This window comes from Molossus molossus, unplaced genomic scaffold (assembly GCF_014108415.1).
Source record: "Molossus molossus isolate mMolMol1 unplaced genomic scaffold, mMolMol1.p scaffold_m16_p_10, whole genome shotgun sequence".
NCBI classification, from domain to species: Eukaryota; Metazoa; Chordata; class Mammalia; order Chiroptera; family Molossidae; genus Molossus; species Molossus molossus.
In genome coordinates this window covers 76225899-76245772 of record NW_023425345.1, presented here as the reverse complement: position 1 = coordinate 76245772, position 19874 = coordinate 76225899, and the positions used below count along the sequence as shown (strand labels likewise).

The 19874-nt window shown below is 40.8% G+C and overlaps 1 protein-coding gene across 6 annotated transcripts in view; it reads right to left on the bottom strand.

The window, feature by feature from the left end:
• Nucleotides 1-19874, bottom strand: part of TESPA1 (thymocyte expressed, positive selection associated 1) — an 80521-nt gene that overhangs the window by 19597 nt on the left and 41050 nt on the right. For 4 of the 6 annotated variants that reach the window (XM_036251354.1, XM_036251357.1, XM_036251358.1 and 1 more), the window contains one exon: nt 16734-17461. In XM_036251354.1, the coding sequence (XP_036107247.1) occupies nt 17253-17461 (209 nt within the window). In that variant the 3' untranslated portion in view covers nt 16734-17252. Of the gene's footprint in view, nt 1-15422; nt 15600-16733; nt 17462-19874 lie in introns of those variants that run through there. The other 2 variants (XM_036251356.1, XM_036251355.1) reach the window with 2 other exon arrangements.

The following is a 19874-nucleotide window of genomic DNA, read 5'->3' as shown; positions in this document are numbered from 1 at the left end:
AAAAATAAATTAAAAATCCTCTATAATGGATTCACCATTCTCAATGACATAAAAAACATTAATAATTCATGGGAAGAGGTAGAAATATCAACATTAACAGGAGTTGGGAAGAAGTTGACTACAATCCTCTTGGATGACCTTGAGGGGTTCAAGACTTTGGTGGAGGAAGTAACTGCAGATGTATTGAAAATAGCAAAATAACTATGATTAGAAGTGCAGCCACTGATGTGACTGAATTGTTACAATCTCATGAGCAAACTTTAATGGATAAGGAGTTGCTTCTTATCAATGAAAAAAGAAAGTGGTTTCTTGAGATGGAATGTACTTCTGTGAAGATGCTGTAAAGACTGTTGAAATGACAACAAAGGATTTAGAAGATTACATAAACTTCATTCATAAAGCAGTGGCCAGGTTTGAAAGGATTGACTCCAACTTTGAAAGACATTCTTTTCTTGGTAAAATGCTATCAACATCACGTGCCACAGAGAAATCATTTGTGAAAAAAAGAGTCCATTGATGTGGCACACTTCATTGTCTTATTTATTTATTTATTTATTTATTTATTTATTATTTTTGGTACACGCCCCTAGTGGGAACCGAACCTGGGACTCTCTGGTCCGTAGGCCGATGCTCCAACTGCTGAGCCAAACCTGCCAGGGTTTCATTGTCTTTTTTAAAGAAATTGGCACAGCCACCCCAATGTTCAGCAACTGCCACCCTGATCAGTCAACAGCCATCAACAATGAGGCAAGACCCTTCCAGCAAAAAGATTATGACTCACTGAAGGTGCAGGTGATGGTTAGCATTTTTTAGCAATAGGTATTTTTAAATTAAGTAATGTACATTGTTTTTTAGACATAAGCTATTGCACTCTTCATAGACTATAGTATACTGTAAATGTAAGTTTTATATGCACTGGGGAACCATAAAATGTGTGACTCACTTTATTGTGGTATTTGCTTTATTGTGGTGGTCTGGAATCAAACCTACACTATCTCCACAATATACCTGTAATTCTAAGAGCCTTGCTAGACAATAAAGTACCACATTTAATTCGGACTAATTACCTCTTTGTGTTTGGGTTCTTTATATACAGCAGTATTTACTATCCCTCCACAACCCCCAAAACTGCCTAAGAGAGGTAACACTAGAATCTTGCCCTTCTCTTTAGACGAGCATAGATTTTCTTTATGGATTAGAAAATGCCTTACCTTTTTCTTGTTATTCTCCATTTCTAACTCACATTGAACTTGAACCATCTTTTTGTTTGCTGAGTCACCTAGTACAGTTCCTCCTTACAGTTGCAGATTCTAGGTCTTAATTTTCCTCTCCCACACATCCAGATTCTTGGTAATTTATATTTGACACTTTCAGTTTCATTAAAATCAACAAATAGGCACTTGCTATGATCCTTGCCCTAATTCCCAAGTCTGCAGTTTGTGTGATATATTCCTCCCCTCTGCATGCTTTGACTGGTGTCCACATCATGTGTTTTACCTGCTAAGCCTCAGAAGTTGTTGAAAGGTGGAAATAGGCAGGGTGGTAAGCCAGTGTTTGTGGTCTTAGAAGAATGGTACTTGGTATCTTTTCTGGTCCACTGCCTCATGCCCCAAGAGATTTTGTTGTCTCTTTTCCAGTTTTGAATCAATCTACTTTTGGTACCTTGAAGATATAAACTAAATAGGTGGAGGGTCAATTATACTGAACAAGTACTATGAGTACTAGATATTGCTTCCCACTAACTCTTCCATTGGCTAAAGAATAAAATTTTATATTGTATTAAGAGAAAAGATGGTGAAAGTATCTACAAAAAAAAAAAAAAAAAAAGATAGCAATGGTACCAATGTTAGCTAGGGTAAATAATTGTAGCTGTTGTAACAGATGAACTCTTCAATCTCAGAAGCTTAACACAATAAAAACGGTATAATGCTTACATCACAGATCAATAAATACCAGTAAATGGGGCATTAATAAGATACACAGTCTTGCCCTGGCCGGTTTGGCTCAACGGTTAGAGCGTCGGCCTGCGGTCTGAAGAGACCGGGGTTCGGTTCCCGCTAAGGGTACGTACCTGGCTGCAGTTTGTCCCCGGCCCTGGTTGGGTCGTGTGGGTGGCAGTCACTCGATCTGTACCTTTCACGTCGATGTTTCTCTCTCTCTCTCTCTCCCTCCCTCTCTATCTGAACAACAACAACAAAAAGATACACAGTCTCTTTTCATCTAGTCACTTCAATATTAGCTGGGGAGAGTTGTGTACTAAACATTGTGCCTCTGGTGAAAAGACAAGAGAGGAGAGACAGTGTGGAGAAGGGGCATTTAATCACCCTGGTCCAGAGGTAACACACATCATTTCTACTTCCATCATATTGATGAAAAGTAGTCAGATGGCACATATACAAATGCAGATAATTTGTGTGTGGGAAAAAGTAGATGATTTTGGAAACAATCACCTTATGGCAAGTAACATCTGAAAGGCACTTGCATTGCTAGCTATTAAGTCTACAATGTGGGCAAAAACATTGTACAGACACACTAAAATATTTTCTGTAGCAAAAGTTTGTTAAAACCTCACTACCTGAGTAGTCTTTGGGCTGTGGACTGTAAGTTGCAAGAGCAAGAACATAAAGGAGAAAGAGTGAACGTGTTTTATACTCTTTCTGCAAATCCTTGTCTCTAGAGCAGCGGTTCTCAACCTGTGGGTCGCGAACCCTTTGGGGGTCGAATGACCCTTTCACAGGAGTTGCCTAAGACCATCGGAAAACACATATTTCCTATGGTCTTAGGAATGGAGACACCGCTCATTTATCTGTCTCCAGGCGGCTCCGCCCACATGCAGATATACTCTCATACAACATGAGGAACTGTATTAAAGGGTAGCAGCATTAGGAAGGTTGAGAACCACTACTCTAGAGTCAGCTTCTTGACACAATTACCTCTTTCTTTATTCCTGAAGCCATAGATTTTATTAAGCCAGCACATTTTTAGTAACTCTGTAACTTTTATAGTCATTTATACACACACACACACACACACACATTTCATTATGAGGTACCACATCTGAATGTCTCTGGGAAAATCAACTATCTCTGCAAACATTAGCCTTTCTATATAGCCTTTCTATATTATTTTTTTCTGCTTCTGATCAGCTATGATGTTCTTTGAGGTATATGCTCATGAATGCAATCAATGATATTTATAAAGACAAAAGTTCATATTCGTATTGTGCTTCATTTAAAAAATATAGCAGTCCCAAAGTTGTTCTTTTTCTCCCAAGAAAGTGTCTGAAATTCACAATGAATGATATTTCTGTCCCCCACCTCCCCCCATTTAAATAGCACTGAAATTATAAAAACAGAGAACAGGTTTGTTGGTTGCAAGAGATCGGGGGTGGGGACTGGGTAAAATGGTTGAAAATGGTCAAAATGTAAAAAATTCTAGTTATAAGATGAGTAAGTTCTGGGGTTGTAATGTACAATATGATGACTATAGTTAACAACACTGTATTGCATGCTTGAAAGCTACCAAGAGAGATCTTAAAAGTTTACATCACAAGAAAAAATATTAAAACTCTGTGAGGTGATAGTTGTTACCTAAAATTATTGTAGTAATCATTTCACAATATATACATATACCAAGTCATGTTGTATACCTTAAACTTATATGATGTTATATGTTCATTATATTTTAATAAAACTATATAAATAGCACTGGATACTTCTAAAAAAATTCATGTTGAATAGTCAGTTCTGGAAAACATTCATAGGCATAGGTGTGGCTAGTTGAAGTTGGGAGCTCTTGAACCCTCCTAACTGTGAGGTCCGAGACGTGTCACACAATATTTCTAATTTCATTTTCTTTTTTAAAAAAATGTGAAATTAATAAAACCTAACTCACAGCGTTGTTAGGAAAATCTCATTATATAAATGTTAGGGAAATACTTTGAAATGCATGAAATGTCTTAAGTAAATATGTGCTAGTATCCCCCCTTTTTGTGTTAAGACTATCTGGATTTACACTCGAATATCCATCTGCTCCTTGTGCTTCTGGGGAATCTGAGACTACCCAGGACTCTAGAGGGTGAAGCATGTGGCTGAAAGCTAAACCAGCATATCTTAAATCCCCAAAGTTTATCATTCAGTAATGGAGGGATGAATGAGTGGTACATGACCAGGTTGAACAAATCAGACTGAAGCCCAAAGCTCTTGAATTGACATAGGGGAAAGAGATTCACTCTTTAATATGTACTTAAGTAAGTATTTAGCCCAAGATTGAGTGGCAGCAGGGAACACTACTGAAAATAGAATCATCATTAAAGAAGCAGAGATAATAAATAGAAAAACTAAACTGTTTTTGGTAACATCATGTGAATGATAAGCTCAAGCCTCATGTAAAAACCTCTCTCTATCTGAATAACCCAGGCATATGAGGCAAAATGTTTCCATTATTATTTTAGATAGTTTGAGATCCCCCCCTGCATATAAAATTAAAGCATTTCTACCAATACAATATTGTACAAACATAAAACATTTAAAAAACTACCAATCAGAATGTAGAATAGTGGCTGACACATGATAAGTGCATTTGTCTTAAAATGTTTTTGTATTAATAACACTATTTAATTATTGTTATATATAATGAAGGGACCAAAATTCTGCTACCCCAAAGCTGCTTTTTGGGATATTGACTCAGAAAGAAACTTTGAGCTTCACTTGTTCCTTCCCCAAAAATTCAGACAGAGGAGCCTGCTTCAGGAAGGAGAATTCAGCATGTCCCCTTAGCTTAATTAGAATTAGTATAGTAAACCAGAGGGCTTCAGGCAGGTGCCTGTTGGCTAGATCCCACAGTGTCCCATGGTCTCTGAATCACCCAGCAAGGGTGTTTCTGCCATGTGTTGCTCTTCCTCCACTACCTGCAAATCGTCTGTTCTCACTCATGAAATCTAATACCCTATTCTCCCCCTTTCTTCTATGTCCAAAAAAATGTTTTACATACCCATAATGCCTTATTATCTTTGGAATTTTTATGAAATTATCCTGCCTATGTGAATTCCCCATGCGTTGTGTGAATAAAAAGGGGCCACGTGCTAACCCAACAAGCTCAGGGGAGGCCTGGGTGGCAGTCTTGCAAACTCAAAGACCTAAAGTAACCATAAAGGATGACCTGAAATAAATTTTTTTTTAACTTAAAGAAGTTTATGGCAGATAGTGATATCCTAGGCCAGCATCTTCCCTGACAAAGGTCAATCTTTACCTTAACTGAGCTTATCTATTGTCTTTTTTGCATCTACAATAACATATCTTCAGAATGTCAAAGTAATTTTTCTTTTCCCAGACCCCTCAAAGCACAGGCACCACACTCTGCAGAGACCACAAATCCCTTCATTGTTACTGAGTTCATTGTTGACTGTTAACTATCCTGTACTCACCTATGTAAAAGATGTGTGTGTCTATCATTTTACTTTTCATCCAATCCCGGAGTTTTCCTCACTTTGCTTTCTCCCACCTCCTTAATATATCACAATGGATTTCAGGTAACTCACTTGCATTTTCTCTTTTGATTATAACGTATAAAATAAGGTGCAAAACTGCCATTCTCTGGAGCATTATATCAATCCATTGAGATTTTGTCAACATTTGGCTCAAATAAACCCACAAAATTCTTCACAGGTCTGAATGTTTCTTATGTTGACAGCATGCATTAAACTTTGTTTTTCTCTTGTTAATCTGTCTCTGTTAATTTGGCTATTAGCCAAGCCTGGAAGAATTTAGAAATCAGGAGAAAAAATATTAATATTACTTTAGCCCCCACAATAACAGTAGTTTAATATAGCAATAAAAAGAGTGATCACTTATGTTTTTATTGCCAACACCTACAAATGCACAGTTCATATCTCAATAGAACATGAATAGACCCCTGACTCTTGAACTTGTTCCCTTTGACATTTAGACAACCCATGCTTCCCTTATTCACCATTTAAAACCTTCTCTCATAGTTCAGCTTCTTTATAGGAGCCCTAAAGGGGTACAGTCACATTGAGGAAAATTGGTCACCTGGGATTAATCACACCTTTCTAATCCCAATACTTCTCCTTGCCTACAAGCATATGTGCTCTTTAACGACATTTCTCAATTGCCATGAATCTTTGAAATTTTTCTGAGATCACAACAATTTGAATTCTATGGAGATTTTTTTGCTTGTTTTTATTTGAAAGGGTTCCAAAGCAGAAATTTATTGACCAAGCACCTTGCTTAGTCATCCTCGCCATATTGCTTTATGATTATTACAGTTAAGTCCCCCCTTGGGTTTAGTCATAACTTCTTTCTGCTGAAGGCTTGGCTCATTTCTTCTTCCTAGCTTTCAGCAGGGAAGAACAATTCTTGCCTATTTTCTGTAGGTAACAATGTGGCTTAGACATTTAAGCACTGACTCAATTCTTAGTCTGCTCTTTCTTCAGCTGAATCATCCTAATGCCCCCTGGACAGATCGAAACTGTCCAGTCTATTCTTAAGGCACTTTTGACAACAGAAAACTTAAAAAAAAAATCATCTCATCCATCTCTGCATCTGGGCAGAATCACTTCCTGCCAGGCAAATCAATATCCTTTATTCTTTTGAAGAATTAGAATTGTGGTAGGCAGTTAGATAGGCATGAGAAGAGCAAAGACAATAGGCCAACTATGGAAGGTCACCAGGGCAAAAAAGCTCTGGGTGCCTAGCACCGGGCAAAACTGAAAACAAAAACCTTGCCCCCAGGGTAACCTTGTCCCTTAGGATATTGTTCGTCATGAGGTTTAGACCCCTTGACCTTTCATATTGCTGGTCATGCAGTTCAGACCCTTCCTTGACCTTTCGACTTTTAGTATTGTTGCCAGTCAGGTGGTAGACCCCTACAGAGGAGGAACAAGGGGGCTGGAGTAAGCCTCCCTCATATGACTCTCATATAAGCCCTTGCACGACCACTCCCTTAAGCATTAAGTCCTCAAGACAATAAGGTTCTGACCTATATCAAATAATCTTAGGAACAAGGTCTCAGGTTGGTTGACCACAGAGACAGAGTTTGGTGAAACTAGAGAGAAAATGTAGGCTCCAGGCCCAGAAAAGCAGCAAAACCAGGTGGAACGATGCCATGGCTGACATCAGGATCAGATGCAATGACTAATGGCCCCTTCCCCTAGCATCAACCAATCAGTGGAGACCATGACCCTGAAAGGACACACCTAGAAAAGTTGTTGAATATTTTATTGAGATCCTCTCCTGGAACCTACCCTAAGATCCTTGCCTTTAGAGAGGGGATAAAATCCCTCAAGATGAAGAACCCAGCCCATGATCTATCTCTGGAACAAGTCTGTGCCTTTCCCTTTCTTCTTCCCTGAAGCGCGTTACCTTTGCCTTTCTTAAGCTCCAAGGGTTCTTCTTTTGCCTCTGTAACTTGTTTCCTGAGCACATGCAGCTCAGCTGGCTAACTTCTTCTATGACTCACTTCTACCTCTGTGACTTTCTAAATAAATATTTACTTGTATTAGAGTCTTGACTCTGAATTCTTTCCTAGCCAGAACGCAAGTATTGAGGCTCCAATCACCAGTAACATTCTGGTGCCGCTCGCCGCTAACAGAATCCCCAGAGAGAGGGAATGAGTCCCAGGCTTCCCTAACATTGCTCCTTCAGATAGTCACTAAAGCCATACTTTTAAATTGCTTGCCTTCTTTATTTGGGTGTTTGGATAAAGAGAAAGTCCCAGTGCCTGTTTTTTTAGTAGTTTAAGTATACATTGGGAGATAAATTTTATTTAAATGGCATAAATTGGGAGCCATTTCTGGTGTAAGAGCTAACATAAAATTTATTTTAACTATATGAGAAAGTTTATGAGATAATGAACACATTTATTACAGTTCATTTGGGGAGAATGATACAAGGTAGAATGAAACCAAAGGATGAAATATCTTATGACTTGCCTATATAAGACATCTGAGCTAGGGATGAGTTAAGGTGCCTGCAGTTTCAGAAGGTTATTGCAGGGAGAGCACATGTTCAATAATTAGTAGTTTTCTCTGCCATATAGGTAGGTCAAAAGAGGTTATCTCTGATAATCTTATTATGAGCAAGGCCCCTAATTCATCTTCTGGGCAGTTAAGGGAGGGACAGAAGTTTCTCTTGAGCCTGGGGCTAAAGTTGTCTTTACTAAAATAAACAAACAAACAAACAAAAAACAAATATATAAATATCCACATACTACAGAGGCACATCTAGGGGTGACTTGCTTAGAACCCCCATATTCATCAGGTACTTCTCTAGCCTTGCAGATATAGTTTTAAACAAAACAGACAAAAAAAGAGAGGCAATAAACAAATAAGTAAACATAGAATGTTAAATAGTATAAGTTTTGTAGATAAACTTATAGCAGAAAAGGGGGATATGAATTTTGGGGGCTGCTAAAGGTATAACAGGAAGTCAATGCGGATACAGAGGCTGAGAGATAGAAAAAGACTTGTCCAGGATTGGGTAGCTGGTCAGAACAAAGGTTTCTTGTTAGTCCTGTATTCATTCCTCTGTTCCTCCTGTGTATCTCAAGGTCAGAGACACCCTTATAAAGGTTACTGCATCCCGACTTACATTGATGAGAGTTACAGGGAAAAATTCTGAGCAATGTATATTTTCTTAACATATAGATACATTAACCTTGATTTTGATTATAGAATAAAAATTAGCCCTGGCCGGTTTGGCTCAGCGGTTAGAGCGTCAGCCTGCGGTCCACAGAGACCCGGGTTCGGTTCCCGCTAAGGGCATGTACCTTGGCTGCAGTTTGTCCCCGGCCCTGGTTGGGTCGTGTGGGTGGCGGCCACTCGATGTGTTCCTTTCACATCGATGTTTCTCTCTCTTCCTCTCTCTCCTTCCCGCTCTATCTGAGTAAAACATGGAAAAATGTCCTTCGGTGAGGATAAAAAAAAAAAAAAAAAAAAAAAAAATTAAATTTACAGGTAAAGTTGGGGAGTGGTAGGATATGTAAAGAAAGTAGCTGTGCCTTCAACTGCATCTTGTAAAAAGAAATAATAGAATGCTTATAATATGTATAATTTACAATTTACAAAGCACTCTCTTATTCTTTTATCCAATTTTCACAACAATAACCTGAGAGTAAAGCAGCTTTCTTTCATATTATTATTCACCATTTTTTTCTTTTGTGTGTGTGTGTGTGGATATTTTTCCATTGATTTTCAGATAGAGTGGGAGGGAGGGAGGGAGAGAGAGAGATACAGAAACATCTATGTGAGAGAGAGACATGGATTGGTTGCTTCCTGCACAACCCCAACCAGGGTCAAGGATCGATTCAAAACCAAGGTACGTGCCCTTAACTGGAATCGAACCTGCAACTCTTTGGTCTGCAGGTTGATGCTGTAACCGCTGAGCAAAACAGCCAGGGCTATCCCCCGTTTTTAATAAATGAAGATACTGTGGCCCATAGAGATTAAGTGGTAAAATTGTCAAGTGTGTGGGAAAAATTATATATATGTATACTTTTCCTCCCACCTTCTCCTAAGTTTTTCTGACTGGGCTAATAATCAAATTCATGGAGGTTAACAGGAGAAAATAAAAGTTTTAATACATACATGTGGGGAACCCACATAGGCATGAAAATTCCAAAGACAGTGAAACAACATTGTGTATATAAGACATTTTTGGACAAAGGAGAAAGAAGGGAGGACCAGGGTATCAGATTTTATAAATGAAAATGGGCGATTTACAGGTGGTTGAGGAAGAGAAAGTACACTGGCAGAAAAATCCTTGCTAGGCAACTAGGAAACAATGGCACATAGTGGGTACCTAGCTAACAGACAGTGCCTGAAGCCCTCTATTTACCATAATTAATTCAAATTAGGCTTAGGTGACATCCTAAAATTTCCTTCCTGAAGCAGGGTTTCTCTGTCTAAATCTCTTGGGCAGGAAAGGCAGGAGGGTCAAAGATTCTTTCTGAGTCTTTTCTTAATAAACAGCTTAAAATCAATATCCCGAAAAACAAAACAAAACAAAACAAAACAAACAAACAAACAACAACAGCTCCAGAGTGGTAAAACTTTGGTTCCCTTCACAAGGAAATAAAGGTCCAAATCTGCAGAGAACTTTTTAAAGAGTTTATTTGAGCCAAACTGACGACATGCCCAGGAGCAAGATCTCAAACGCTCCCAAGAATAACAGTTTCCTTTATGCATTTGAAATGAAGTATGGAATAAAGAAAATTACATGAGGGTGGGAGAAAGCAAAATGGGATTAGATTATAGGCTAGTTAAGATTATTGCTCTCTTGAGGGTGGTCAAGTTTTGGAAAGAGGGCGGGGGGAGGTCTGTCTGAAAGGGGCATTTCAAAGGTGTTAACTTGGATGCACAAGCTTTGTTTAAGGCAGTTAAGCCTTTTACTAAAAGAGTTACATGTCTGGGGTGTGACAACTCACCAGGACCTGCCCTGTTAGGAATTTATGATCAGATTGTTAGGGTAGGTAGTTAGCTAGTCACTAATAAAGGAAGGGAGCAAAGAGAATCAGACATTAAACATAATCTCCTAGGGAGCTGAAACAGGACATTAACCCTGCCTCACTAGGAAGGTGCAGCATTCATAGGCTCCCCAGGGGACTGCTGCATCCTCAGACCTCAGGATCTAATCCTTGAAGCAGGCTAGAAGGATCTGTTACTGGCCATTAGCAGTGATTACTGAGGGGGAGGGATAAAAAAAAATCAGAGTAAATTCCTTTGCTGGGCACCTGCGCAGTAGAAGGCAAGATGGTGCAGGGGGATGCCCTTCCATGAGGCATGCGCAGTAGAAGCTAAAACGGTAACCACAAAGGGGAGATGTCTAATCTGGGAATAAGACCAGATTGGTTAGGGGGAGGGCCCAGCACAAACCTGGGAAGGATTGGGAAAGAGATTGCTCAATTAGAAAGCCCCAGGTAATATAATCAAAGCCTAACAAAGGCCTCTCGCTTGGTATCACACGTTCGTTGTGCGCGTGCCGTTTGTTCACGTGTTCCCCCCATAGCAGCCGTGCAGGCCTAGCAGCTGCATGGGCCCAGGTGTCGGCTCCAGACACAAGCCTGGGTACAGCAACTCAGCTGGCCAGAGTGCAGCCAGGAACAGAGACTAAGCTAAACTTGATGGGGACTGAGACTGAGTTAGACTAAGAATTGGCATGGACTGAACCAATGGCACAGAATTTCTGGATCCTGTCCCTTTCTGGGCTGGTGAAGACAAGGCTGGACTTTCCCCACAGCAGGATGGATGGAGATGAGACATCAGTAACCTGGGGGCAGTCTTTTATTTCTATCCCAATAAATCTTACCACTACATCTCATCCTCCCATACATGGGTCCTCGAAATGCTTTTCTTGTGACTCGGTGGAAGGACCCCATTTTCACCAGCAACAAGATCACCCTGTGAGTTTACTTTCCATAGAACCCCTTTCACAAAATTCACTTGATCAAGTTTACACAATGGTGAATAGCCTCTGTGGCTGGGACTAAGTTACTCTCCCTTAATCAGCCTGACTGAGGTAGTATGTGTGCACAAGACAATGTGCCTTAGGGTGTTATCTCATCAGCTATGTTGCCTGTTTGTTTCATGCACAGAAATCACCTGCTTGCCTCGATTGATAGGTTATGAAGCATAGTCATAGTAATGTGTATGGAAGAGAAGGTTGTATTAAGGAATAGTAACTTTATCATGCACCTGAGAAAGAAATTTTCTTATGATAGAATATTGTTACAGAAGTTTCACTGGAATTGTCTGGAGTCTGTTGCAATCCAAGTGTAGGTGTTCTGTCATAGCCCTATATGGAAGCATGTCCCCTGGAAATAAGACTATGGAAAGATGGATCAAACAGAGGTGTCTTTCCTGGCCACCTCCATACTATTAAGTCCCATCTTTGCATCAATAAAGAGGTGGTTATAGGGGAACTAGTCATGTCAGTCAGCAGTCAATACAAGTCATTTTGAATTAGATCTTAACAAGCACCCAACATCAGCCTTCTCCACCCCTAGAAGATTCACGTATTTAATTTGGTTTGGTTTATAAAGACTATGAAGTCAGTTTATATTTTCTGAGACCTTAGTGACTGTGCATGTTTTAGAACAGTCAGCAGAATTTATGCTGAGCAAGGGCAAGAAGGTGGCTGCAGATTGAAAGTTCACCTTGGAAAACTGGTATCTAGGTAATTGATGCTTACATTTGCTTCATGAGAAAATATTGTTTACCTGAACTAAAGAAGAATTAATGAACCTCAGAAATGGAAGAAATCTGAGATATAATTTGTAACATTAATAATTTTAAATGCTTTAGTGATTAATAAGTGCAAGGCACTCTGCTCTTTACATAGAACTCATTTAATGCTCACAGGAAGTTCATGAAATGAATATTATTATTATTATTATAAACAAGATGACCTTAATATTCCCTTCAATTTAACTTTAGTTAGGCTTCTTTCTGACTCTAGGCCTTTGACCTCCATTTTTATAGAACATTTACTTTAGAAAACTTGCCATTGTAAATTGTTCCTTTGCCCCTTTGAGATATAAATCTGCCCCTAGTCTCTTGCCAGTTTTACAACTCTGGGATGTTTTTCTCAAGTACAGGGAGTCATCTCTTTGAAATGTAATCCTCAAAGATTAGCACTTTTATCTCCCAAATTCTATGGGAGGCTAGGAGCCTAACATCTGAACATGCCTAACTTCTAGTTGCAAAACTATCTCCTGTAATAAAGATACGAGAGAAATTCCTTTGGATAGAGCCAATTAGCAAATACAGGTATGGCCTATAATCCCTCCTAAGATCCTCAGTACTTTTCCATTACCTCATTCCAGCTCTTAAAAATTCTATCACCCTTGCTTCAGCAGAGATGAGTTCATACTTAATTCTGGCCTCTCTCCCCTATTGCAATAGCCATGAATAAAGTCTTTCTTGCCTGTTGAACTTTGGTGCAATTTTTACTTTGACATTATCCACAGTTTATTGACTAAGAATCTAAGGCACAAATGATGTATCAGATAAGGGGTTAATTTCCAATATATATAGAGTGCTCACACAATGCAACAAAAGGAAGACAAAGAACCCAATTAAAAAATGGGCAGAGGAGCTGAATAGACACCTCTCCAAACAGGACATACTAATGGCCAAGAGACATATGAAGAAATGCTCAACATCACTAATCATCAGAGAGATGCAAATTAAAACAACAATGAGGTATCACCTCACACCTGTCAGAATGGCCGCCCTCAACAAATCATCAAACAACAAGTGTTGGCGAGGGTGTGGAGAAAAGGGGACTCTAATACACTGCTGGTGGGAATGCAGACTGGTGCAGCCACTATGGAAAACACTATGATGTTACCTCAAAAAATTAAAAATTGAACTTCCATTTAACCCAGTGATCCCGCTTCTAGGAATATACCCTAAGAAGCCCGAAACACCAATCAGGAAGAATATATGTACCCCCATGTTCATAGCAGCACTATTTACAATAGCTAAGATCTGGAAACAGCCCAATTGTCCATCAGTAGACGAATGGCTAAAAAAGCAGTGGTACATATACACAGTGGAGTACTATGCAGCGGTAAGAAAGAAAGATCTCTTATCCCTTGAGACAACATGGAAGGACCTGGAAAGTATTATCGTAAGTGAAATAAGCCAAGCAGAAAAAGACAAATACCACATGATCTCACTTATATACGGAATATAATGAACATAACAGTCTGAGGAATACGGTAGACCCAGAAACATGGAAGTAGGGCACAGACTGACATCCCTCAGAAGAGGGGGTTGGGAGGGTGGGAAGAGATAAATCACAGAACTTATATACATGAATGCATGACCAATGAACATGGACAACTAAGCCGGGGACTAGGCGGGGGTGGGATGGGGAGGGGGGTGCCAATGGGGGTAAAAAAGGATTAAAATCTGTAACAACAACAACAAAAGAATCTAAGGCACAGAAAAAGCGAGTAGCTTGCCCAAGGTCATACATTAGTGAGTGGGATTCTAGACCTATCTCCTCATTTTACTGACAAAGTGATGCTGTCAGTCAGGGCTTTCTTTGAGTTCTCCCTAGAATAAACATTACTGCGTTAAAAGCACTTGTATGCCATTGCTTTATTTGTTCCAACTCAATATACTAGGCAGAACAGGTATTTTTGTATCTTTCCTTTATAATTGAGAATTTAGGGAGGTTAAACACCTTGCCTAAATCACACAGCTGGCTAGTGAATGATTCAAATTAATATATTTGTTCCCATGAGTTTAGGGCCCCAAGGTTTAGGGTTTAATCCTCACTGCACCCTTGAGCTGTGACTCTAACTAGAACCAGATAGGTGGGAAGGGCTAACTCCCACCCAACTCTGGAAGCAGTGCCCTCCCCAGGCAGGTAAGTACCTGTGACCCCTTCCTTCCTGTTCCAACAGTCCTCCAACTCCCGTCTTCAACCAGCAGCCAGCAGAGCCCCTTCTGTAGTTCAGAAAAGCCCTTTCCACCCACATTGCTTTCCTTTGAACCAGCTCCCCGTGTGGGCCCTACCTTTCCCCAGCCTCTTAGAACCCCTTAGGAACTCCAATTTATAGATGGACACCTGTCATTTTGCCCTGTGAGGCCACACGTATGAGCTCCAGCCTGTTTCCTGCGGGTGTTCTGTCTCCCAAATTGGCTTCTCTTGCGTTCACAGAGCTTCTCAAATAACCGGGGGTGGCAATGGGGGCGGCGGGGTGGAGTAGGTAGGAACAGTCGTGGCAGAGATAAAGCACCACTGAAAGGGTGTTGGTGAAAGAGGATAGTGTGGAAACACTTTGACAACAAGAGAACAGATCTAACAGAAAAAGCTCCCCACTCAGGTGGTGACCCGATCTCTCGCTCTGGTTGCAGGCATTTGATTTTGGTCACGTTCATTTCCTTTCTCTGTGCCTTTCTCCCCTTTGCAAGCAGACCATTGGACTAGTCCTTTCAAACTGTGATATTCTGGGATTGTCAGGCCTCTGTTCCAGGCGGGAATGGAGGTACTTAACCCGTCCCTGCCGGGCTCACAGGGAGCGCGGCTGTCCTTAGGGGAAGCATGCTTGTCAAGCAGAGCAGAGCCCGAATCTCGGAGCTTTCCGAGGACCGAGGACCGCAGTGGCTGCGCTTCGCTGAATGAGCACCGCCCGCCACGAGTCGCATCCATTGTTCCTAAACGCTGCACGCTCTGCCCTCCACCTCGCCCACACACACCCAGGCGCCAACAAGGCGGGCACTGCTGACCGGCCTGGGGACGATGAACTGTTGTGTGGTGGCGAGCTGCTGGGGAGCTCTGTCTCAAACGCCCCAGTCACGACAGGGGCAGTTTGTGGCTGGGAAGCTGGCCGAGGAGCCTGGCTCTCCTTGGGAGGAGGTGGAGCCCAGGCACGTGCTGGAGCGAGAGAGGAGCAGGGAAGCTTTTGTTCCCGGGGATAATAATAGAACCTTCTGCAAATGATTCTGATTCACCGTCAGATTTCTTCCAAATCTGCCTGGGAGGGGTTGTGGAGACAGGTTGCATTCTTTTCCTCCCTTCTTGGTATCGCCTGTGCGGATTCATGTTACTCCTCAAGGGCTGTGCGCACTGAAGAAGGGAGCAAAGGAGGTTATCCGGGCCCATACTCTACCTCCAGAATGCTGTCCTCACCTCCCGCCAGACGCACCCTTAGAAGCCTTAAATTATTCATTCCTATATCTAATAGTAGCTTCTGGCGAAGCTGACGGTAGGGATTGCCTCGTTCCGTAGTCCCAACCCAATTCCTCCACGAGATGGGGTCAAATGTACTGTTAGTCTCTTAGGCTCTTTAAATGACATGATAGCAGGTCCTCCTAGTCTTTCTCACTACCAGTATGACCCGAGGGTGGCCTCGGCTTGACTGAAGTTTGGGCAGGCTTTTTCCTGACACTAGCCCCTGACCTCTTTTCATAGAGCCTTTGCTTTAGAGAATTTTACTGTAAATTCTTTCTTTGTCCCTTGGAGATGCAAATCTTCTCCCTGCCTCATTCCAGTTTAACAACCCAGGAAAGAACCTGGGAACTGTGTGTCTACAATGTAAACATCAGGAAATATAGTGCCCTATATCCCAGTTTCTGTGGAAGGGCAGGAGCTTAATTTCAGTGTTGGGGGTTGGGAAAGCCCTAGCTCCAAGTTGTGAAACTACCTCCTGTCATGAAGATATCAAAAGTTTACTTTTCCTTTCGTTAAGGCCAGTTACCAAACACAGATGTCTAAGACTCCCCATCCCAGCTCTAAAAACTCACAGCCTGTTGTTTCCACCCAGCCAGGCATCAGATGTCATCTCTGCTCTCTCCCCTGTTGCTGGCAATTATACCAGAATAAAATCAACCTCGGGCAGCTCATTGTATGCGGTGTGATTTTTTTTCTTTAACACTCATCATGGTTATGGTTTCCCTCAAATCCCTCTCTTCTGGTCTTTGCTATTTTGCAACTTATTAGGCAACCAAGTAGTACATTACTGGAAGTGTGTGTGTGTGTGTGTGTGTGTGTGTGACCTCTCCCACTTCACTAAAATATTCTTAGGGGAGCAATGTATCTACATTGTACCACATACTTCCTGGTGGAGCACTGTATGTGCTCAAGCTCTGGTTATTGAAAACTTTTGTCAACATATTCCATCCAACACAAACCATGACTGTTAGTTCTCTAAAAACATGGAAAGGTTGTAAAGTATTTTTTATTTGTATTGTTTTCTGCCAGCAGAAAACACCGTAAATTTGTTTGCAGTGGTCAAGAAGAGAGACTGAATCCCACTCATCTCTTCCTCTGAAGAATCAAAATTTGGGATAGAGGGAGAAGCTGGTTTTAAGGGGAGGCTGCAAGTGGATCTCCTTGGACGAGGCCTCAAGAAGAAAAACAGGATTCTGATGTTGTGGAAGACATTCTGGCGTTTAATTGGGAGCACATCAAGATGAGGAGAAGCTCAAAGGGAATCTCACTGCAGGTTGCACCACGGTTTCAGAGTCTGAAAGTGGGATTTTTCCTTCCTCACTTAGCTTGAGCCCTTTGAGAGCATTCCAGCAGCAACCCTTGTTTCTCAAACTTCATCATCCTTTGACCCTCTAACTGTGTCAAAGCTTGGGATAAAATTAAGTCTTTGTCCAGTTTACCATTGTCCATGTCATATATTCCAACACTCACATAGCAGAGAAACAAACACGAAGAGAAATGAAGAGACTTGCCTAAGGTTTTTCTCTGGGCATGCAGCTTATGACAACATCAGGATGTAGATTCCAAGTCTCTCAGCCTGCTCTGCTTTTCAGCGTACCATGCTGCCTTTTCCCTACTGAGTTCAGGAGTTTGTAGGGCTTGGGAGCAGGAGCTGGATATTGGAGGCAGTACCACCTCCTGCAAAAAGAGATGGGAATTTGGCTCTTCTATGAAGCCACTGCTGTCAGAACATGTGCTGTTGTGATGGTGCAAAAAGCCTGTAATGGGAATGAAAAAGAAACACATCAGGCATTTTTGAGGTAACTTTGGGTATTGGCGCTGGTAGAAATGTTCATACTGCACCCGTGGAGATGTTTCTTACCACTCTAAGTATTACTTAACGTTATTAGCAGCAGCAGACAGGCTTTCTGCGGTTCTTACCATGAAGTGAGATTTCTGGAAGCACTCACCTCTTATTTTTTATACTTATAAAAGTATACCTATACTGCTCGGCCAGTGTGGCTCAGTGGTTGAGTGTTGACCCATGCACCAAGAGGTCGCTGGTTCGATTCCTGGTCAGGGCACATGCCCAGTTGTGGGCCCTATCTCCAGTGGAGGGCATGAAGGAGGTGTAAAATCTATGTTCTCTCTCATCCATTTTTCTATCTCTCTCTTCGTCTCCCTTACTCTCTCTCTAAAATCAATAAAGAAAAAATACTTAAAAAGTATACTTTATTCTTATTTTCTTATATATATTGTTGAGCACTGCTATAGAAAATTACAAAACCATTGCCAACCCATGTTCTGCACCTTGAGCTGAGCCACAACATTATTCATCTATTCAATTGTTAATACAAATTTCTATTAATAAATATTTCTCTTACCCTTTCTCCATAGTGATGAATCAAATCTTTACTATCTTTCTGATATTCCCTGCATTACACTTTTAGTGATGACACAAAGGGAGAAACCAATAGGTAGACATTTCTTGGCTCCTTCTCCAAAGGACCAATGTAACTATTCACACCTGTCCTTTTTCCTTTCCTCTAATCTCAGACAAAGATCTGCACCTCTAGTTCATGGCTAACCCACTCTCCACCCCAAAGTATTCTGGTTCTCAACTCCTTCTAATTCTCCAGTGAACTCAGATCATCATTCTCCCTCCTGAACCATAGTCTCTCCCACCCTATTGATTCTTCCCCTTCAGAAAATACACATGCTTAAATCTTCCCCATTCTAAAAAACAAACAAACAAACAACAAAAAGCAAAAAAAACACTTGTTAAAGTCTCTTGACCACTTTACCTACCTTATTTGTATAATTTCCTATTCACTTTCATTGATATTTTAAAGCCCCGTCACACTAATAAAAATAGTCTTATCAAGGTTCCTAATCATTATCTAGTTGCAAATCCAATAGTATCTTTGTATTCTCATTCCCATGGGATGTTTTATGACATATGTTACTGAGGACCACACTGTCCTTTTTTTTTTTTTATCCTCACCTAAGGATATTTTTTCTATCTTTTGTTCAGATAGAGTGGGAGGGAGGGAGGGAAGGAGGGAGGGGGAGAGAGAGAGAGAGAGAGAGAGAGAGAGAGAGAGAGAGAAACATCGACGTGAAAGGGACACATCGAGTGGTTGCCACCTGCACAACCCAGCCAGGGCCAGGGACAAACTGCAACCGAGGCACGTGCCCTTAGTGAGAACCAAACCTGGGTCTCTCTGGACCGCAGGTTGATGCTCTAACCCCTGAGCCAAACTGGCCAGGGCTGCACCCTCCTTCTTGAAACCCACTTCATTTGGCTTCTTTTTGAAACTTTCTTCCTTCAATCAATATGGCCACTCCTTTATGAACATCTTTTGTTTGATAAATCCCTAAATATTAATGTTCTTAAGGGTTTCTATTTTATTCCAACTCCTGACTGTGCTTTCTCTAGGTGAAATATTATTTTCATGACTTCACCTATTATAAGTAAGCATTGAATTCCAAGAAACTCTCCTTAAATTAAAATATTCAGCTGCCATGTGGACTTCTCTATTTTAATATTTCAGAAGTCCCCCAACTCATCATATCCAAATCTGAACTCATCAAATTGTTCTAAACTTGAAAATAGGCAAACAAGATTTCAGTACAGGGTTAGTCTTGAGTTTCTATTTGCAGGGCTATTTTCCAACTCTGTAGGGGCAGAAGTTACCTTGAAAATTTATGTTGAGTAGAGATGCAAATAATTTATTTCTAGTGTGATCAGTATCCCCTGAGATTAGAGTTTATGGCATTGTTGGATATTAACTGCTTCTCAAATACTCTCTGGACCAGTTCAAACATATTACTATTACCCTTATTAATTAATGAATAAAATCTCTGAACAGGTTTATACTTTAAAACAGTTGCCTTCCAACCCAAGAAAGGAACCTGGAAATTTCTGTTTCTTTCTTTCTTTTCCTCACCTCCCACCTCCTAAACACAAGTCTATTGGTCCTAGTTTTAGCCACTGTATATATTAAAAGTCTCAAAATCTCACTCTTCTTCCCCTCCATTCCCAGTACTCTCATTTTATTTCTGGTCATCATATTTCTTCTCAGTCTTCTGTGGTAGACTCTTGAATGATTTCCCTTCCTCCACTGGCTTCCTATTCTGTCCATTTCTCATACCTCTGTCAGATTTTTCTAAAAGATAAATCTAATCATA